This window comes from Phoenix dactylifera, unplaced genomic scaffold, assembly GCF_009389715.1.
Source record: "Phoenix dactylifera cultivar Barhee BC4 unplaced genomic scaffold, palm_55x_up_171113_PBpolish2nd_filt_p 000652F, whole genome shotgun sequence".
NCBI classification, from domain to species: domain Eukaryota; kingdom Viridiplantae; phylum Streptophyta; class Magnoliopsida; order Arecales; family Arecaceae; genus Phoenix; species Phoenix dactylifera.
In genome coordinates this window covers 41,990-64,604 of record NW_024068042.1, presented here as the reverse complement: position 1 = coordinate 64,604, position 22,615 = coordinate 41,990, and the positions used below count along the sequence as shown (strand labels likewise).

At 35.2% G+C, this 22,615-nt stretch overlaps 2 protein-coding genes across 2 annotated transcripts in view; both read right to left on the bottom strand.

The window, feature by feature from the left end:
• Positions 1-22,615, bottom strand: part of LOC113463187 (serine/threonine-protein phosphatase 6 regulatory ankyrin repeat subunit A-like) — a 42,518-nt gene that overhangs the window by 17,032 nt on the left and 2,871 nt on the right. The window contains exons 7-18 of the mRNA XM_039119879.1: positions 19,312-19,467; positions 19,174-19,232; positions 8,161-19,063; positions 7,471-8,050; positions 7,141-7,276; positions 5,469-6,856; positions 4,788-4,961; positions 2,410-2,441; positions 2,277-2,363; positions 2,070-2,128; positions 1,686-1,809; positions 1,381-1,509 (exon numbers count right to left, since the gene is read on the bottom strand). Of these exons, the coding sequence (XP_038975807.1) occupies positions 1,381-1,509; positions 1,686-1,809; positions 2,070-2,128; positions 2,277-2,363; positions 2,410-2,441; positions 4,788-4,961; positions 5,469-5,472 (609 nt within the window). The 5' untranslated portion in view covers positions 5,473-6,856; positions 7,141-7,276; positions 7,471-8,050; ... (1 more) ...; positions 19,174-19,232; positions 19,312-19,467. The remainder of the gene's footprint in view (positions 1-1,380; positions 1,510-1,685; positions 1,810-2,069; positions 2,129-2,276; positions 2,364-2,409; positions 2,442-4,787; positions 4,962-5,468; positions 6,857-7,140; positions 7,277-7,470; positions 8,051-8,160; positions 19,064-19,173; positions 19,233-19,311; positions 19,468-22,615) is intronic.
• On the bottom strand, positions 6,291-19,609 carry LOC113463190 (ankyrin-3-like). Its single transcript, XM_039119881.1, has 16 exons — positions 19,580-19,609; positions 19,381-19,467; positions 19,174-19,232; positions 18,789-18,912; positions 18,485-18,613; positions 13,207-13,293; positions 13,000-13,058; positions 12,615-12,738; positions 12,310-12,438; positions 12,186-12,254; positions 11,540-11,695; positions 8,368-8,454; positions 7,471-7,599; positions 7,347-7,415; positions 6,701-6,856; positions 6,291-6,332 (listed from the first exon to the last, which is right to left on the bottom strand). The coding sequence occupies exons 1-16, from the start codon at positions 19,607-19,609 to the stop codon at positions 6,291-6,293; spliced, it is 1,536 nt and encodes a 511-aa protein (XP_038975809.1).

Here is a 22,615-nt window from a genome sequence, read left to right as displayed (position 1 = left end):
GTACATGTTTATTGTAGAAATAAGAATATACAATCACAAACAACTTGTGTTATCTAGAGTTTTGTAAAGTAGTGTTTCTTGAAAGCCTCCAATTAAATGTTCACAAACTATTATGTTAGGCACTTGTAATTCTGTAACTCCTACTGCTACATATCCAGATAATACTAGTTCAGACTGTATATATGTATAATTTTCTTTGACCTCAGTTAAATAATAGAACTTTTGCTTCTTTCTAGTCCCTTGCCTGCAAATGTAAGCATTCAAAATAGTGAAGAATATTGAATTGGTAGAAAAAGATCAAGTTTAAGTTCTTCCTTTTTCAGTTTCAACAATTTATGCAATTTGATATAATGTGGCACTGAAGATTTGACATAATAAATCTTAAATAGTAACCATTTCCTGAAGCAGGTATTCAGTTTTGCAAATATAAATGAGACCTTGATGCATGCATCAAGTATTTCAGAATGAAATCTGTAAGATAATAATACAAATGCGAGAGATACTAGTGGTTTTCTTTTCTTCTTTCTCTCTCTGTCTTTTTTCCGGGGATTGTGCGTAGGGGGCAGTGGGGCAACAATGGAGAGTTTTTTTCTGGGATTCCGGATTGCACACTGGTTGTTTGGGAACTTTCAATTTTTGATCAGTAATAATTCCATCAATGCTCCAGTCTGGCACACTTGAAATGGGGGATGTTGAAAGAAAAAGGATTTCAACATCTTGTCGTTTACCAAATACTGCAGCAATTGCAATTGGCTTCATCAGCCCATCCTGAAATTTACAGAGCAAAAGAACAAGAAAAGAGAGATGAGTTTCATTAGGCGTGCAACATCATCTTACACTCTGTACAGCACAACAATGTTTCCCAACATGTTAGTATTCTGCTGGTATTCAAGCACAAGGGAGTTGCAGGAGTAAAAGGGAAAAGGGCGGGGGAGAAGGAATCACTAGTATTGTTCTTGGCACTTGAGTTTTTGACAATAATGATGCTGACTTCGTTCCATCAATTGACACCACACACCAGTCTTTCATAGAGTCAATAATTACCATTACCATTTACACCACCTCATGGTATGTTGTACAAGACATCCATTTGTTGTAGAACCCCTTTTTGCTGCTAAGTTCGTGAGATGACAATATAAAATGAGAAAGTTCCCACGTGCATTGTAAATTTCAAAGAATGGACATTCTGAGGATCAACCAAAGAGAAAGCATGACATCAAAGCAACAGCATAGCAGTGTGGCATACTAGTATTTACTTTGTTGTCAATATGAAGTTCATCACCATATTTGCTTTCCGGGGCTTCTGCCAAACCAATATGAGAACTCTAGAGAGCCAAAAACAGCCAGAAAAATAAACAAGGCAAAGATATGAGCGCTTACAATATTAGGTATATTTGCATCAGCCCCAGCTTTCAGTAAGCGTTCGATAATCTCAGTCAAGCCACCATGAGCTGACAATCCTAAGGGAGTTACTCCAACGGAAATATTACCATTCACATCAGCACCTGCCTACATGAACAGAATACATAATAAATTGTTTTGAAGAATTCTTCGCATCTCAGAAGTGAGAGCTCTCTTTGCTCTCTCTGATGAATTTCGTTTTTTGTACTCCTACCACATTTTATAATGTGTTTGAGAAATTTCATGACCCAAGTCGATTCTTTAATAGGGCTTCTCTGAGCCACCTGATTAGAAAGCAGGCTGCTGCCAGGCCAAAGGTGTGAAAATCTCCATTTTTTTTCAATGAAGATCTTAAGAACAGCAGATCTTATGAATTCCTTTATTTGCTGAATTCCCTTGTGGTCAATCCTAAGTGAACATTATGGTCATTTAGATGATGAAGATCCAGGCTTACTTTCATATAATCATCTTCATGCTGTTTAGATAAGTAATATCAAAGCTCCATGGATCAGCAAAGAACTTCCATTCTGCTACATGGTGGACATTTTCTTTCTAGGCCTTAAATATCAATCACAAGAAATAAAGATGAGATATGTGCACGCAAAAGTAGATGTAGCAAAAGGTATTAATTTGCAAATTCTGGAAACTGCTGTGTGATTGCTGCATACCAATCAGATTTGTCTAAAGAAGATTTGCTGGATATATCATCAATCAAACCCCATGAAGCCTGTAATCCAGCATCAGCAAGAAATTTCAAAGAAACAAACAATGATCACAATCAATGGTAGATGATTTTTCAATTATACCTCAGTCAAAAACCAGAAATGAGATCACTATGAGATATTAAAGCACGTATGGCCAACAAGCTTGTTTACCTCGATCAGTTCCTCCATGCATTGCAGTGAGTCAGCAAGAACAGACATCATCAATGGTGTAAAGCCATTGTGCGAAACCTTCTTGGGCTGGAAATGTAGAAGCAAGTTGAAGTAAAAAAAAATTGACTAATACCTCCAACAAAACTAAAATATAACAAAGATTTTCTGTCATAGAATAACGTGTAAGGTAAAAGAACTAGACCATGCTGCATATATCGTGTCTTTCCACATAACTCGTTACATATGTAATAGCAAAAACAGGCAAGATGGTAACAGACCTAAGCCCCAAAGAGAAATTACCACATAGGACAAAAAATACCATATCAGGAGGAACCAATAATAACCCCCCATTATATCAGCCACTTGCAATACTGCATGATTCATGCTAATCTGGGAAATTGTACTTTCCTTTTGGTTGCGGAAAAATTACTGTTTGTTAGAAAGCTTGCTAATGTTGGTCTTCCAGTTTGTTCTCGCCATCTTATTTTTTGCTCAGAAATTCATACAAGCAAGAGGATTATGCCATGAGTAAGTTGAGCTGTTGGCACCACAACATCAACCAAATATCAACCAAGATACTTGATCAAACGATGAGTCAACCAAAATTAAGTCGATGATTAAATGACAATAATCGCAAAGGCACATGGAAACAATGAACTTGGACAATTACAGCTCACACAAGGAAGTCATGAATGGAAAGTCATACAAGGGAACAACTACCAAACAAAGTTAAATAACTACGAGAGCTCACAATATTTTCTGCTAGTAGCCTCAGCAGAGTCTTGTTGTACCACATTCTGTGGAATTCCCATTAGTGAAGCACTTGGCCTTACCCTTATCTTCCATTCATGAAAAAGCCTTCTGAACACTTTAACTTATTTCATCCTTATATATGAGGTCCTACCTAATAGTACCAATTTATGCAAAAGTCAAGAAATCTGATATCATCATTGCAAAGATCTATAAAAAGAGTATAATAATGAATTAGGTAAATGAAGAAGAATAAATTGAGGAGGCATGTGATGCCTCATCTAGTAATTTGAGTGAAAAGTCTGATATTTCATTTAATTGAAAAAAATACAAGAATATCAGTTGTACCTTCATGAATTTGTCATTCTCATTATATTGAGCTGAAAAGAAGAAAGAAAAGAGGGGAAAAAAGGAAAAGAAATAAAAAACCTTGAGTTGAATTATTAAAATCACCTGTCACCAATTGAATTAATAAACCTGTCCCACTAAACTTGTACTGGATTCCATAAAGGGATAGGAGATATATCCAATCAAAACATGAATTTAAGTTAATTCCATTGGGTCAAATTAAGAAATCCATGTTAAAGTTAAAGCCAACATAGTTGTTTGCTGTATCAGACCCTGAACTTGTTCCAAATATGATCAAACGTTAATTGCTTGCACATATTACCTCGACACAAGCTCAAATTTGATCATGACACACTGAAAAGCTTATATGGTAAGCTTTTCAATGATTTGAATCACATGTGCATAACAAATACATGTTTTTATTAGTAGTTCAATCATCTTGTATGTCAACCTTCCTATTCTCTTGAGCCTTAACAGACAAAAAAGTATGAAACTTGCCTCGAGCCTCAGATGTTGCACGCGTTCATCCATGTTGACCTGCTGTGACGGGCCACACTTTTCTGCCAAATGAACTACAGACTATAAATTTGCCACAGACCTTCATGTTTCATCTTTAAGGTCCAAATATTATAACTTGTAAGCACTTGGATAGGGACTTGATTTTCAAATTCAATCTCAAGATGCATACTAGGAGGACTGGAGGACATTGACCCCAAAATGCATACTAGCACCAAAAATGCTCTTTTGGAAAGTCAACATCCTTCTGTTGCCAAATGAGAGTAATCTCTAAACTACAATTCATTTGCCTTCATCCACCTCAATTCCAATGCACTTAATTGACTTTCTCAGACTATAGCTTTAACCCTGCTTTAGGACTAGGAGTACATGTGTGAAAATTGAAAGCTACCTCAGTTGTGAAGAAGATTATTTCTCAATATGTAGGAGGATGAAGGTTTAAAACATTAAATTGCATTTGCGAGGAAAGAGATGATGATGGAGAAGTAAGATATGGTGACAAACAATTTGTGGTAAACTGGTGTAGAGTAAGAAAATTTTGCCAAGTTATCTCATCTAGTTTGCTTGAGTTCTCCATTTTGTATCTATTCATACAGTCATATACACATCTATGTGGACATACAAACATATATTCATGATAGAATACGCCATATAGATCAATCCAATTGTACACTTGTTCTATCATGAGCATTGATTGAAGTCTTGTGATCCTCACTCAAAAAAAAATGATGTGTGCCCCATTCATTCCAATCATCTATAGACACTGATGGCTCCCTGAGTCATAAGAGAAATATGCTGCTTATAAGCATATAAATTTAGATGATTCATATAGGAGATAGTGATAAAGTCCACATAGTAAGCAAAAGAATTTTGACCATGGAAACGAACATCAAAGACTTGCTGATGATAATGAAACATAGAACATTAAATCTGCTTTGTGATTCAACAAAATCTTTGTAGTAGATTCTTGCCCACAACCAGCAGCCACATGCAGAGGAGTCATTCTACGAGAGTCTTCGAGGTCCACATGTATTTGTCTTGAAATAAGTAAGCATAAAAAGTCACAGTATCCTAAAAAGATACAAGAATAAAAAAAATCAAAGGAAGAAATGCCTTAATATTATCTAACACCAAGGCATAAATCTATGCAGCAAGTATAGCATAAGTATATTGTCAGTCCAATAATGAAGTTTGGAGTTCATATGAAGTATATAATATATTTTTTCAGAAAGTTTTAAATTTGTAATAGACAATGTAAATATTATGGCATGATTGAATTATGTGATTAACAAACCTAGCAAACATGACTGAAATCACATAAGTAAAGCTCATCTTTATGCATTACGATGTGCATAGTGCTAGATGTAGTTGGTACTAACAAAATGGCCTCCACAGACTAAAAAACCAGGGTAAAAATCGATAGACATACTCATATGCACGCATTCCACAATGATAGGCAGAACATAAGAATCCATTATACAAATATGTCTATTATTTACTTTTATTAGCAAAAATATAAGTTCCTGGAAAACCATTCTTTATAAAGCAGAAAGAAAGTTGTGCTTAAGTTGAGATTACTCATTCTATAAGATTTTAGGTGCTAATACAATTGAGATTCGACTTTCTTCGAGCTTGTGGGAACGAGGCAACAATGTATGTTCTGACAAAGCCTCACTAAAAGGATCAAAATGCACTTTACTTGGATAAGAGAACAGAGAAAAAATTTAAGTGGACCTGCATGACCAAAGTAAGTTAGAAAGTTAAACAGTCGATTCATATGGTATAACAAAATGGAACAAGTACGTGAACAGAACTAGAACAATTAGAAGAATTTCAATTTTCAACAAAATTTTCAATGAAATAACAAATAAAAGGCAATAATATTATGCAAAATTGACCCCTACTTAAACCCAACAGTAAGACTATCTTGCATCACATCTAGAAATATAGTTTTGAAACCCTTGCTGTGGAAGATTTCTAGGAAACCAGCAAATAGACATGATCCCCCAAAATGCATTCATGTCTCTATAAACCCATCATAGCATTCCTACTGACATGTGAATCAGAACTCTGCAATTAGTATTCCACAGCAGGGTTCTGCACAACTTTGCTATGAATATGTAACCGTACAGCCAAAAATAAGCAATTTGACAACATTATTAAGACACTAATAGTAATAATCGCATCGCGTTGATTCTGTACATGTTTATTGTAGAAATAAGAATATACAATCACAAACAACTTCTGTTATCTAGAGTTTTATAAAGTAGTGTTTCTTGAAAGCCTCCAATTAAATTTTCACAAGCTATTTTGTTGGGCACTTGAAATTCTGTAACTCTGACTGCTACATATCCAGGTAATACTAGTTCAAACTGTATAGACGTATAATTTTCTTTGACCTCACTTAAATAATAGAACTTTTGCTCCTTTGTAGTCCCTTGTCTGCAAATGTAAGCATTCAAAATAGTAAAGAATATTGAATTGGTCGAAAAAGATCAAGTTTCAGTTCTTCCTTTTTCAATTTCAATAATTTATGCAATTTGATGTAATCTGGCACTGAAGATTTGACATCATAAATCTTAAATAGTAACAATTTCCTGAAGCAGGTATTCAGTTTTGTAAATATAAATGAGACCTTGATGCATGCATCAAGTCTTTCAGAATAAAATCTGTAAGATAATAATACATATGAGAGAGATACTCATGGTTTTCTTTTCTTCTTTCTCTCTCTGTCTTTTTTCCCGAGATTGTGCGTAGGGGGCAGTGGGGCAACAATGTAGAATTTTTTTCTGGGATTCCGAATGGCACACCAGTTGTTTGGGAACTTTCAATTTTAGATCAGTAATAATTCCAACAATGCTCCAGTCTGGCACACTTGAAATGGAGGATGTTGAAGGAAAAAGGATTTCAACATCTTGTCGTTTACCAAATACTGCAGCAATTTCAATTGGCTCCATCAGCCCGTCCTGAAATTTACAGGGCAAAAGAACAAGAAAAGAGAAAGATGACTTTCATAAGGCATGCAACATCATCTTACACTCTGTACAGCACAACAATGTTTCCCAACATGTTAGTATTCTGCTGGTATTCAAGCACAAGGGAGTTGCAGGAGTAAAAGGGAAAAGGGCGGGGGAGAAGGAATCACTAGCATTGTTCTTGGCACTTGAGTTTTTGACAATAATGATGCTGACTTCGTTCCATCAATTGACACCACACACCAATTTTTCATAGAGTCAATAATTACCATTACCTTTTACACCACCTCATGGTATGCTGTACATGACATCCATTTGTTGTAGAAACCCTTTTTGCTGCTCGGTTCGTGAGATGACAATATAAAACGAGAAAGTCCCCACGTGCATTGTAAATTTCATAGAATGGACATTCTGAGGATCAATCAAAGAGAAAGCATGACATCAAAGCTACAGCATAGCAGTGTGGCATACTAGTATTTACTTTGTTGTCAATATGAAGTTCATCACCATGTTGGCTTTCTGGGGCTTCTGCTAAACCAATCTGAGAATTCTAGAGTGCCAAAAACCGCCAGAAAAATAAACAAGGCAAAGATATGAGCACTTACTATATTAGGTATATTTGCATCAGCCCCAGCTTTCAGTAAGCGTTCGATAATCTCAGTCAAGCCACCACGAGCTGACAATCCTACGGGAGTTACTCCAACGAAAATATTACCATTAACATCAGCGCCTGCCTACATGAACAGAATACATAATAAATTGTTTTGAAGAATTCTTCGCATCTCAGAAGTGAGAGCTCTCTTTGCTCTCCCTGATAAATTTTGTTTTTTGTGGTCCTACCACATTTTGTAATTTGTTTGAGAAATTTCATGAGCCAAGACAATTCTTTAATAGGGCTTCTCTGAGCCACCTGATTAGAAAGCAGGCTGCTGCCAGGCCAAAGGTGTGAAATTCTCCATTTTTTTTCAATGAAGATCTTAAGAACAGCAGATCTTATGAATTCCTTTATTTGCTGAATTTCTTTGTGGTCACTCCTAAGTGAACATTATGGTCATTTAGATGATGAAAGATCCAGGCTTACTTTCATATAATCATCTTCATGCTGTTTAGATAAGTAATATCAAAGCTCAATGGATCAGCAAAGAACTTCCATTCTGCTACATGGTGGACATTTTCTTTCTAGGCCTTAAATATCAATCACAAGAAATAAAGATGAGAAATGTACACGCAAAAGTAGATGTAGCAAAAGGTATTAATTTGCAAATTCTGGAAACTGCTGTGTGATTGCAGCATACCAATCAGATTTGTCTAAAGAAGATTTGCTGGATATATCATCAGTCAAACCCCATGAAGCCTTTAATCCAGCGTCAGCAAGAAATTTCATAGAAGCAAACAATGATCCCAATCAATGGTAGATGATTTTTCAATTATACCTCCGTCAAAAACCAGAAATGAGCTCACTATGAGATATTAAAGCACATATGGCCAACAAGCTCGTTTGCCTTGATCAGTTCCTCCATGCATTGCAGTGAGTCAGCAAGTACAGACATCATCATTGGTGTAAAGCCATTGTGCGAAACCTTCTTGGGCTGGAAATGTAGAAGCAAGTTGAAGTAAAAAAAAATGACTAATACCTCCAACAAAACTAAAATATAACAAAGATCTTCTGCTGTAGAATAACGTGTAAGGTACAAGAACTACACCATGCTGCATATATCGTGCCTTTCCACATGACTCGTTACATATGTAGTAGCAAAAACAGGCAAGATGGTAACAGAAGTAAGCCCCAAAGAGAAATTACCACATAGGATAAAAAATACCATATCTGATCTGAAAGACTTACCAGAACTTCTTTCTGTCTAGACAAGTTTGATAACTCATGCCATTTGTGCTACATCTACTTTTCTGCAAAATGACCTGCAAACTATAAATTTGCCACAGACCTTCATGTTTCATCTTTAAGGTCCAAATATTATAACTTGTAAGCACTTGGATAGGGACTTGATTTTCAAATTCAATCTCAAGATGACAACACTGCCATCAATTATAGGAGGACACTGACCCCAAAAAGCATACTAGCACCAAAAATGCTCTTTTGGAAAGTCAACATCCTTCTGTTGCCAAATGAGCATAATCTCTAAACTACAATTCGTTTGCCTTCATCCACCTCAATTCCGATGCACTTAATTGACTTTCTCAGACAATAGCTTTAACCCTGCTTTAGGACTAGGAGTACATGTGTGAAAATTGAAAGCTACCTCAGTTGTGAAGAAGATGATTTCTCAATATGTAGGAGGATGAAGGTTTAAAACATTAAATTGCATTTGCGAGGAAAGAGATGATGATGGAGAAGTAAGATATGGTGACAAACAATTTGTGGTAAACTGGTGTAGAGTAAGAAAATTTTGCCAAGTTATCTCATCTAGTTTGCTTGAGTTCTCCATTTTGTATCTATTCATACAGTCATATACACATCTATGTGGACATACAAACATATATTCATGATAGAATACGCCATATAGATCAATCCAATTGTACACTTGTTCTATCATGAGCATTGATTGAAGTCTTGTGATCCTCACTCAAAAAAAAATGATGTGTGCCCCATTCATTCCAATCATCTATAGACACTGATGGCTCCCTGAGTCATAAGAGAAATATGCTGCTTATAAGCATATAAATTTAGATGATTCATATAGGAGATAGTGATAAAGTCCACATAGTAAGCAAAAGAATTTTGACCATGGAAACGAACATCTAAGACATGCTGATGATAATGAAACATAGAACATTAAATCTGCTTTGTGATTCAACAAAATCTTTGTAGTAGATTCTTGTCCACAACCAGCAGCCACATGCAGAGGAGTCATTCTACGAGAGTCTTCGAGGTCCACATGTATTCGTCTTGAAATAAGTAAGCATAAAAAGTCACAGTATCCTAAAAAGATACAAGAATAAAAAAAATCAAAGGAAGAAATGCCTTAATATTATCTAACACCAAGGCATAAATCTATGCAGCAAGTATAGCATAAGTATATTGTCAGTCCAATAATGAAGTTTGGAGTTCATATGAAGTATATAATATATTTTTTCAGAAAGTTTTAAATTTGTAATAGACAATGTAAATATTATGGCATGATTGAATTATGTGATAAACAAACCTAGCAAACATGACTGAAATCACATAAGTAAAGCTCATCTTTATGCATTACGATGTGCATAGTGCTAGATGTAGTTGGTACTAACAAAATGGCCTCCACAGACAAAAAAACCAGGGTAAAAATCAATAGACATACTCATATGCACGCATTCCACAATGATAGGCAGAACATAAGAATCCATTATACAAATATGTCTATTATTTACTTTTATTAGCAAAAATATAAGTTCCTGGAAAACCATTCTTTATAAAGCAGAAAGAAAGTTGTGCTTAAGTTGAGATTACTCATTCTATAAGATTTTAGGTGCTAATACAATTGAGATTCGACTTTCTTCGAGCTTGTGGGAACGAGGCAACAATGTATGTTCTGACAAAGCCTCACTAAAAGGATCAAAATGCACTTTACTTGGATAAGAGAACAGAGAAAAAATTTAAGTGGACCTGCATGACCAAAGTAAGAAAGTTAAACAGTCGATTCATATGGTATAACAAAATGGAACAAGTACGTGAACAGAACTAGAACAATTAGAAGAATTTCAATTTTCAACAAAATTTTCAATGAAATAACAAATAAAAGGCAATAATGTTATGCAAAATTGACCCCTACTTAAACCCAACAGTAAGACCTATCTTGCATCACATCTAGAAATATAGTTTTGAAACCCTTGCTGTGGAAGATTTCTAGGAAACCAGCAAATAGACATGATCCCCCAAAATGCATTCATGTCTCTATAAACCCATCATAGCATTCCTACTGACATGTGAATCAGAACTCTGCAATTAGTATTCCACAGCAGGGTTCTGCACAACTTTGCTATGAATATGTAACCGTACAGCCAAAAATAAGCAATTTGACAACATTATTAAGACACTAATAGTAATAATCGCATCGCGTTGATTCTGTACATGTTTATTGTAGAAATAAGAATATACAATCACAAACAACTTCTGTTATCTAGAGTTTTATAAAGTAGTGTTTCTTGAAAGCCTCCAATTAAATTTTCACAAGCTATTTTGTTGGGCACTTGAAATTCTGTAACTCTGACTGCTACATATCCAGGTAATACTAGTTCAAACTGTATAGATGTATAATTTTCTTTGACCTCACTTAAATAATAGAACTTTTGCTCCTTTGTAGTCCCTTGTCTGCCAATGTAAGCATTCAAAATAGTAAAGAATATTGAATTGGTCGAAAAAGATCAAGTTTCAGTTCTTCCTTTTTCAATTTCAATAATTTATGCAATTTGATGTAATCTGGCACTGAAGATTTGACATCATAAATCTTAAATAGTAACAATTTCCTGAAGCAGGTATTCAGTTTTGTAAATATAAATGAGACCTTGATGCATGCATCAAGTCTTTCAGAATAAAATCTGTAAGATAATAATACATATGAGAGAGATACTCATGGTTTTCTTTTCTTCTTTCTCTCTCTGTCTTTTTTCCCGAGATTGTGCGTAGGGGGCAGTGGGGCAACAATGTAGAATTTTTTTCTGGGATTCCGAATGGCACACCAGTTGTTTGGGAACTTTCAATTTTAGATCAGTAATAATTCCATCAATGCTCCAGTCTGGCACACTTGAAATGGAGGATGTTGAAGGAAAAAGGATTTCAACATCTTGTCGTTTACCAAATACTGCAGCAATTTCAATTGGCTCCATCAGCCCGTCCTGAAATTTACAGGGCAAAAGAACAAGAAAAGAGAAAGATGAGTTTCATAAGGCATGCAACATCATCTTACACTCTGTACAGCACAACAATGTTTCCCAACATGTTAGTATTCTGCTGGTATTCAAGCACAAGGAAGTTGCAGGAGTAAAAGGGAAAAGGGCGGGGGAGAAGGAATCACTAGTATTGTTCTTGGCACTTGAGTTTTTGACAATAATGATGCTGACTTCGTTCCATCAATTGACACCACACACTAGTTTTTCATAGAGTCAATAATTACCATTACCTTTTACACCACCTCATTGTATGCTGTACATGACATCCATTTGTTGTAGAAACCCTTTTTGCTGCTAAGTTCATGAGATGACAATATAAAACGAGAAAGTTCCCACGTGCATTGTAAAGTTCATAGAATGGACATTCTGAGAATCAATCAAAGAGAAAGCATGACATCAAAGCTACAGCATAGCAGTGTGGCATACTCGCATTTACTTTGTTGTCAATATGAAGTTCATCACCATGTTTGCTTTCTGGGGCTTCTGCTAAACCAATCTGAGAATTCTAGAGAGCCAAAAACCGCCAGAAAAATAAACAAGGAAAAGATATGAGCACTTACTATATTAGGTATATTTGCATCAGCCCCAGCTTTCAGTAAGCGTTCGATAATCTCAGTCAAGCCACCATGAGATGACAATCCTACGGGAGTTACTCCAACGAAAATATTACCATTCACATCAGCGCCTGCCTACATGAACAGAATACATAATAAATTGTTTTGAAGAATTCTTCGCATCTCAGAAGTGAGAGCTCTCTTTGCTCTCCCTGATAAATTTTATTTTTTGTGGTCCTACCACATTTTGTAATTTGTTTGAGAAATTTCATGAGCCAAGACGATTCTTTAATAGGGCTTCTCTGAGCCACCTGATTAGAAAGCAGGCTGCTGCCAGGCCAAAGGTGTGAAATTCTCCATTTTTTTTCAATGAATATCTTAAGAACAGCAGATCTTATGAATTCCTTTATTTGCTGAATTTCTTTGTGGGCACTCCTAAGTGAACAATATGGTCATTTAGATGATGAAAGATCCAGGCTTACTTTCATATAATCATCTTCATGCTGTTTAGATAAGTAATATCAAAGCTCAATGGATCAGCAAAGAACTTCCATTCTGCTACATGGTGGACATTATCTTTCTTAGCCTTAAATATCAATCACAAGAAATAAAGATGAGATATATACGCGCAAAAGTAGATGTAGCCAAAGGTATTAATTTGCAAATTCTGGAAACTGCTGTGTGATTGCTGCATACCAATCAGATTTGTCTAAAGAAGATTTGCTGGATATATCATCAGTCAAACCCCATGAAGCCTGTAATCCAGCGTCAGCAAGAAATTTCATAGAAACAAACAATGATCCCAATCAATGGTACATGATTTCTCAATTATACCTCAGTCAAAAACCAGAAATGAGCTCACTATGAGATATTAAAGCACATATGGCCGACAAGCTTGTTTACCTCAATCAGTTCCTCCATGCATTGCAGTGAGTGAGCAAGAACAGACATCATCAATGGTGTAAAGCCATTGTGCGAAGCCTTCTTGGGCTGGAAATGTAGAAGCAAGTTGAAGTAAAACAATTTGACTAATACCTCCAACAAAACTAAAATATAACAAAGATCTTCTGTTGTAGAATAACATGTAAGGTACAAGAACTACACCATGCTGCATATATCGTTTCTTTCCACATAACTCGTTACAGATGTAATAGCAAAAACAGGCAAGATGGTAACAGAAGTAAGCCAAAAGAGAAATTACCACATAGGACAAAAAATACCATATCTGATCTGAAAGACTTACCAGAACTTCTTTCTGTCTAGACAAGTTAGATAACTCATGCCATTTGTGCTACCCTGACTATCTATCAGGAGGAACCAATAATACCCCCCCATTCTATCAGCCACTTGCAATACTGCAAGATTCATGCTAATCTGAGAAAATGTACTTTCTTTTTGGGTGCGGAGAAATTACTGTTTGTTAGCAAGCTTGGTAATGTTGGTCTTCCAGTTTGTTCTCACCATCTTATTTTTGTTCAGAAATTCATACAAGCAAGAGGATTATGCCATGAGTAATTTGAACTGTTTGCACCACACATCAACCAAATATCAACCAAGATACTTGATCAAATGATGAGTCAACCAAAATTAAGTCGATGATTAAATGATAATAATCGCAAAGGCACATGGAAACAAAGAACTTGGACAATTATAGCTCACACAAGGAATTCATGAAAGGAAAGTCATACAAGGAAACAACTACCAAACAAAGTTAAATAACTACGAGAGCTCACAATATTTTCTGCTAGTAGCCTCAGCAGAGTCTTGTTGTACCACATTCTGTAGAATTCCCATTAGGGAAGCACTTGGCCTTACCCTTATCTTCTATTCATGATAAAGCCCTCGGAATGCTTTAACTTATTTCATCCTTATATATGAGGTCCAACCTAATAGTACCAATTTATGCAAAAGTTATGAAATCTGATATCATCATTGCAAAGATCTATAGAAAGAGTAGAATAATGAATTAGGTAAATGAAGAAGAATAAATTGAGGAGGCATGTGATGCCTCATCTAGTAATTTTAATGAAAAGTCTGATACTTCATTTAATTCAAAAAAATACAAGAATATCAATTGTACCTTCATGAATTTGTCATTCTCATTATATTGAGCTGAAAAGAAGAAAGAAAAGAAGGGAAAAAAGGAAAAGAAATAAAAAACCTTGAGTTGAATTATTAAAATCACCTGTCACCGATTGAATTAATAAACCTGTCCCACTATACTTCTATTGGATTCCATAAAGGGATAGGAGATATATCCAATCAAAACATGAACTTAAGTTAGTTCCATTGGGTCAAATAAAGAAATCCATGTTAAAGTTAAAGCCAACATAGTTGTTTGCTGTACCAGACCCTGAACTTGCTCCAAATATGTTCAAACTTTAATTACTTGCACCTATTACCTCGACACAAGCTCAAATTTGATCATGACACACTAAAAAGCTTGTATGGTAAGCTTTTCAATGATTTGAATCACATGTGCATAACAAATACATGCTTTTATTAGTAGTTCAATCATCATGTATGTCAACCTTCCGATTCTCTTGAGCTTTAACAGACAAAAATGTATGAAACTTGCCTCCAGCCTCAGATACTGTACGCGTTCATCCATGTTGACCTGCTGTGAAGGACCACACTTTTCTGCAAAATGACCTACAAACGATAAATTTGCCATAGACCTTCATGTTTCATCTTTAAGGTCCAAATATTATAACTTGTAAGCACTTGGATAGGGAACTTGATTTCCAAATTCAATCTCAAGATGACAACACTGCCATCAATTATCGGAGAACACTGACCCCAAAAAGCATACTAGCACCAAAAATGCTCTTTTGGAAAGTCAACATCCTTCTGTTGCCAAATGAGCATAATCTCTAAACTACAATTCATTTGCCTTCATCCACCTCAATTCCAATGCACTTAATTGACTTTCTCAAACTATAGCTTTAACCCTGCTTTAGGACTAGGAGTACAAGTGTGAAAATTGAAAGCTACCTCAGTTGCGAAGAAGACTATTTCCCAAAATGTAGGAGGATGAAGGTTTAAAACATTAAATTGCATTTTCGACGAAAGAGATGATGATGCAGAAGTAAGATATGGTGACAAACAATTTGTAGTAAACTGGTGTAGAGTAAGAAAATTTTGCCAAGTTATTTCATCTAGTTTGCTTGAGTTCTCCATTTTGTATCTATTCATACAGTCATATATACATCTATGCGGACATACAAACATATATTCATGATACCATACGCCATATAGATCAATCCAATTGTACACTTGTTCTATCATGAGCATTGATTGAAGTCTTGAGATCCTCACTTTAAAAAAAATGATGTCTCCCCCATTCATTCCAATCATCTACAGACACTGATGTCTCCCTGAGTCATATGAGAAATATGCTGCTTATAAGCATATAAATTTTGACAATTCATACTGGAGATAGTGATAAAGTCCACATAATAAGCAAAAGAATTTTGACCATGGAAACGAACATCTAAGACATGCTGATGATAATGAAACATAGAACATTAAATCTGCTTTGTGATTCAACAAAATCTTTGTAGTAGATTCTTGTCCACAACCAGCAGCCACATGCAGAGGAGTCATTCCACAAGAGTCTTCGAGGTGCACATGTATTTGTCTTGAAATAAGTAAGCACAAAAAGTCACAGTATCCTAAACAGATACAAGAATAAAAAAAATCAAAGGGAGAAACGCCTTAATATTATCTACCACCAAGGCATAAATCTATGCAGCAAGTATAGCATAACTATATTTTCACTCCAATAATGAAGTTTGGAGTTCATATGAAGTATATTATATACTTTTTCTGAAAGTTTGAAATTTGTAATAGACAATGTAAATATTATGGCATGATTGAATTATGTGATTAACAAACCTAGCAAACATGACTGAACTCACAAAAGTAAAGCTCATCTTTATGCATTACGATGTGCATAGTGCTAGATGTAGTCGGTACTAACAAAATGGCCTCCACAGACTACAAAACCAGGGGACAAATCAATAGACATACTCATATGCACGTATTCCACAATGATATGCAGAACATAAGAATCCATTATACAAATATGTCTATTATTTACTTTTATTAGCAAAAATATAAGTTCCTGGAAAGCCATTCTTTATAAAGCAGAAAGAAAGTTGTGCTTAAGTTGAGATTACTCATTCCATAAGATTTTAGGTGCTAATACAATTGAGATTTGACTTTCTTCGAGCCTAATTGTGGGAACTAGGCAAAAATGTACGTCCTGACAAAGCCTCACTGAAAAGATCAAGATGCACTTTACTTGGATAAGAGAACAGAGAAAAAATTTAAGTGGACCTGCATGACCAAAGTAAGTTAGAAAGTTAAACAGTCGATTCATATGGTATAACAAAATGGAACAAGTATGTGAACAAAACTAGAACAATAAGAAGAATTTCAACAAAATTTTCAATGAAATAACAAATAAAAGGCAATAATATTATGCAAAATTGACCACTACCTAAACCCAACAGTAAGACCTATCTTGCATCACATCCAGAACTATAGTTTTGAAACCCTTGCTGTGGAAGATTTCTAGGAAACCAGCAAATACACATGATTCCCCAAAATGCATTCATGTCTCTCTAAAACCATCATAGCATTCCTACTGACATGTGAATCAGAACTCTGCAATTAGTATTCCACAGCAGGGTTCTGCACAACTTTGCTATGAATATGTAACTGTACAGCCAAAAATAAGCAATTTGACAACATTATTAAGACACTAATAGTAATAATCGCATCGCATTGATTCTGTACATGTTTATTGTAGAAATAAGAATATACAATCACAAACAACTTGTGTTATCCAGAGTTTTATAAAGTAGTGTTTCTTGAAAGCCTCCAATTAAATTTTCACAAGCTATTATGTTGGGCACTTGAAATTCTGTAACTCCGATTGCTACATATCCAGGTAATACTAGTTCAGACTGTATAGATGTATAATTTTCTTTGACCTCAGTTAAATAATAGAACTTTTGCTCCTTTCTAGTCCCTTTTCTGCAAATGTAAGCATTCAAAATAGTAAAGAATATTGAATTGGTAGAAAAAGATCAATTTTCAGTTCTTCCTTTTTCAGTTTCAATAATTTATGCAATTTGATGTAATCTGGCACTGAAGATTTGACATCATAAATCTTAAATAGTAACCATTTCCTGAAGCAGGTATTCAGTTTTGTAAATATAAATGAGACCTTGATGCATGCATCAAGTATTTCAGAATGAAATCTGTAAGATAATAATACATATGAGAGATATACTAGTGGTTTTCTTTTCTTCTTTCTCTCTCTATCTTTTTTCCTGGGATTGTCCGTAGGGGGCAGTGGGGCAACAACGTAGAGTTTTTTTTCTAGGATTCAGGATTGCACACCAGTTGTTTGGGAACTTTCAATTTTAGATCAATAATAATTCCATCAATGCTCCAGTCTGGCACACTTGAAATGGGGGATGTTGAAGGAAAAAGTATTTCAACATCTTGTCGTTTACCAAAAACTGCAGCAATTTCAATTGGCTTCATCAGCCCATCTTGAAATTTACAGAGCAAAAGAACAAGAAAAGAGAAAGATGAGTTTCATAAGGCATGCAACATCATCTTACACTCTGTACAGCACAACAATGTTTCCCAACATGTTAGTATTCTGCTGGTATTCAAGCACAAGGGAGTTGCAGGAGTAAAAGGAAAAAGGGCGGGGCAGAAGGAATCACTAGTATTGTTCTTGGCACTTGAGTTTTTGACAATAATGATGCTGACTTCGTTCCATCAATTGACACCACACACCAGTTTTTCATAGAGTCAATAATTACCATTACCTTTTACACCACCTCATGGTATGCTGTACATGACATCCATTTGTTGTAGAAACCCTTTTTGCTGCTAAGTTCGTGAGATGACAATATAAAACGAGAAAGTTCCCACGTGCATTGTAAAGTTCATAGAATGGACATTCTGAGGATCAATCAAAGAGAAAGCAGGACATCAAAGCTACAGCATAGCAGTGTGGCATACTAGTATTTACTTTGTTGTCAATATGAAGTTCATCACCACGTTTGCTTCTGGGGCTTCTGCTAAGCCAATCTAAGAATTCTAGAGAGCCAAAAACCGCCAGAAAAATAAACAAGGCAAAGATATGAGCACTTACTATATTAGGTATATATGCATCAGCCCCAGCTTTCGGTAAGCATTCGATAATCTCAGTCAAGCCACCACGAGCTGACAATCCTATGGGAGTTACTCCAACGGAAATATTACCATTCACATCAGAGCCTGCCTACATGAACAGAATACATAATAAATTGTTTTGAAGAATTCTTCGCATCTCAGAAGTGAGAGCTCTCTTTGCTCTCCCTGATAAATTTTGTTTTTTGTGGTCCTACCACATTTTGTAATTTGTTTGAGAAATTTCATGAGCCAAGCGATTCTTTAATAGGGCTTCTCTGAGCCACCTGATTAGAAAGCAGGCTGCTGCCAGGCCAAAGGTGTGAAATTCTCCATTTTTTTTCAATGAAGATCTTAAGAACAGCAGATCTTATGAATTCCTTTATTTGCTGAATTTCTTTGTGGTCACTCCTAAGTGAACATTATGGTCATTTAGATGATGAAAGATCCAGGCTTACTTTCATATAATCATCTTCATGCTGTTTAGATAAGTAATATCAAAGCTCAATGGATCAGCAAAGAACTTCCATTCTGCTACATGGTGGACATTTTCTTTCTAGGCCTTAAATATCAATCACAAGAAATAAAGATGAGAAATGTACACGCAAAAGTAGATGTAGCAAAAGGTATTAATTTGCAAATTCTGGAAACTGCTGTGTGATTGCTGCATACCAATCAGATTTGTCTAAAGAAGATTTGCTGGATATATCATCAGTCAAACCCCATGAAGCCTGTAATCCAGCATCAGCAAGAAATTTCATAGAAACAAACAATGATCCCAATCAATGGTAGATGATTTTTCAATTATACCTCAGTCAAAAACCAGAAATGAGCTCACTATGAGATATTAAAGCACATATGGCCAACAAGCTCGTTTGCCTTGATCAGTTCCTCCATGCATTGCAGTGAGTCAGCAAGTACAGACATCATCATTGGTGTAAAGCCACTGTGCGAAACCTTCTTGGGCTGGAAATGTAGAAGCAAGTTGAAGTAAAAAAAAATGACTAATACCTCCAACAAAACTAAAATATAACAAAGATCTTCTGCTGTAGAATAACGTGTAAGGTACAAGAACTACCCATGCTGCATATATCGTGTCTTTCCACATGACTCGTTACATATGTAGTAGCAAAAACAGGCAAGATGGTAACAGAAGTAAGCCCCAAAGAGAAATTACCACATCGGACAAAAAATACCATATCTGATCTGAAAGACTTACCAGAACTTCTTTCTGTCTAGACAAGTTTGATAACTCATGCCATTTGTGCTACATCTACTTTTCTGCAAAATGACCTACAAACTATAAATTTGCCACAGACCTTCATGTTTCATCTTTAAGGTCCAAATATTATAACTTGTAAGCACTTGGATAGGGACTTGATTTTCAAATTCAATCTCAAGATGACAACACTGCCATCAATTATAGGAGGACACTGACCCCAAAAAGCATACTAGCACCAAAAATGCTCTTTTGGAAAGTCAACATCCTTCTGTTGCCAAATGAGCATAATCTCTAAACTACAATTCGTTTGCCTTCATCCACCTCAATTCCAATGCACTTAATTGACTTTCTCCGACAATAGCTTTAACCCTGCTTTAGGACTAGGAGTACATGTGTGAAAATTGAAAGCTACCTCAGTTGTGAAGAAGATTATTTCTCAATATGTAGGAGGATGAAGGTTTAAAACATTAAATTGCATTTGCGAGGAAAGAGATGATGATGGAGAAGTAAGATATGGTGACAAACAATTTGTGGTAAACTGGTGTAGAGTAAGAAAATTTTGCCAAGTTATTTCATCTAGTTTGCTTGAGTTCTCCATTTTGTATCTATTCATACAGTCATATATACATCTATGTGGACATACAAACATATATTCATGATAGAATACGCCATATAGATCAATCCAATTGTACACTTGTTCTATCATGAGCATTGATTGAAGTCTTGTGAATTGTGATCCTCACTTTAAAAAAAAATGATGTATCCCCCATTCATTCCAATCATCTACAAACACTGATGTCTCCCTGAGTCATATGAAAAATATGCTGCTTATAGGCATATAAATTTAGATGATTCAAACTGGAGATAGTGATATAGTCCACATAATAAGCAAAAGAATTTTGACCATGGAAACGAACATCAAAGACATGTTGATGATAATGAAACATAGAACATTAAATCTGCTTTGTGATTCAACAAAATCTTTGTAGTAGATTCTTGTCCACAACCAGCAGCCACATGCAGAGGAGTCATTCCACAAGAGTCTTCGAGGTCCACATGTATTTGTCTTGAAATAAGTAAAGATAAAAAGTCACAGTATCCTAGAAAGATACAAGAATTAAAAAAATCAAAGGGAGAAACGCCTTAATATTATCTAACGCCAAGGCATAAATCTATGCAGCAGGTATAGCATAAGTATATTTTCACTCCAATAATGAAGTTTGGAGTTTATATGAACTATATTATATATTTTTTCTGAAAGTTTTAAATTTGTAATAGACAATATAAATATTATGGCATGATTGAATTATGTGATTAACAAACCTAGCAAACATGACTGAACTCACATAAGTAAAGCTCATCTTTATGCATTACGATGTGCATAGTGCTTGATGTAGTTGGTACTAACAAAATGGCCTCCACAGACTACAAAACCAGGGAAAAAAATCAATAGACATGCTCATATGCACGTATTCCACAATGATATGCAGAACATAAGAATCCATTATACAAATATGTCTATTATTTACTTTTATTAGCAAAAATATAAGTTCCTAGAAAGCCATTCTTTATAAAGCAGAAAGAAAGTTGTGCTATAGTTGAGATTACTCATTCTATAAGATTTTAGGTGCTAATACAATTGAGATTCGACTTTCTTCGAGCTTAATTGTGGCAACTAGGCAGAAATGTATGTTCTGACAAAGCCTCACTGAAAAGATCAAGATGCACTTTACTTGGATAAGAGAACACAGAAAAAATTTATGTGGACCTGCATGACCAAAGTAAGTTAGAAAGTTAAACAGTCGATTCATATGGTAATAACAAAATCAATCCCCAATAGATATTTCAAAGCTCTTAGGAAGATAATGTTGACTAACATGATGTTGTTAGTTATTTGAAGTTTTGCAAGTAAATAGTAGAATTTAGTTTTATACATGTTTATAAGGGTTGCAATCATTCAACCAATTTGCCAACATGGGATCACATTAGCATGTTTTGATATGTCATTAGCAGGTTTGGGACATAGACAAATTGGCCCAGCTAACCAGTTCAGCAAATGGGCAGTTTTCAAGTTTATAGACTTGACCTGCTTGATGTGATTGACCCATTTAATGAATAGGTCAGGTGGATATAGTTATGACCCAAACTTGAATGTGATTCTACACCAACATGCTTAACCGTGTGTGGACACTAACAACTATACACGAAAAGTTGTGTTTATTGGATATCATGTATAGCGATAGATTGAATAGATGTTAAATTAGTGGGTTGACATTGGTCAATAGATTAATTGGGTAAGTATCAGACTAGTATGCCAGATTTGATATAAGTGGGTCAAGGTAGGTTAACAGGTTAGCCATGTCATTTCAGACCCAATATGGCTTGATTTGTACTTCTATCAATAAAGCAATCTTGGCAGTTTGGTAAAAAAAACTTTTCCCCTCTTCATTTTCCAATTTTCTTATGGTTTCGGCATTCCAAATCTAGAGAAATATATTTTCACAAGTCAAATATTATTTATGATATATTATTCAACATGTAAAACTATAGATAGCCCTTAGAATGTAAATATAATATTCTATTAACTGCCAAACTGCAAACTTCAATGCTTAATGAACTGTTATGACATTCTCAAGGAAAACATTATATCAAAAAAATGCTTAACCATCTAATGTTAAATCTTTAGTTTTTTCCAGTTTGTTTCAAGCATGAGGCTTTTGGGCTTGCTCTCTTAAACTACCACCACCCTCTCTCCCCCGCCAACTTTTTTTCTTTTTTTCTTTTTTGCAATTGAGCCTATCTTTGAGGCCCCACACATGTAATGAACATCTTTTGTACATAGAATATAAAACCTTTGGCCATCGCTAATTCTCATGATAGCCTGATGTGCTT

Coding starts and splice junctions, on each gene's coding strand:
- LOC113463190 (XM_039119881.1), bottom strand. CDS start 19,609: ATGTGGAAAGACACGATATATGCAGCATGG. Junction 19,233..19,380: donor GCATGGAGGAACTGATCAAG/GCAAACGAGCTT, acceptor GCTGGATTACAG/GCTTCATGGGGTTTGACTGA. Junction 18,913..19,173: donor TCTTTAGACAAATCTGATTG/GTATGCAGCAAT, acceptor ATGTTCACTTAG/GAGTGACCACAAAGAAATTC.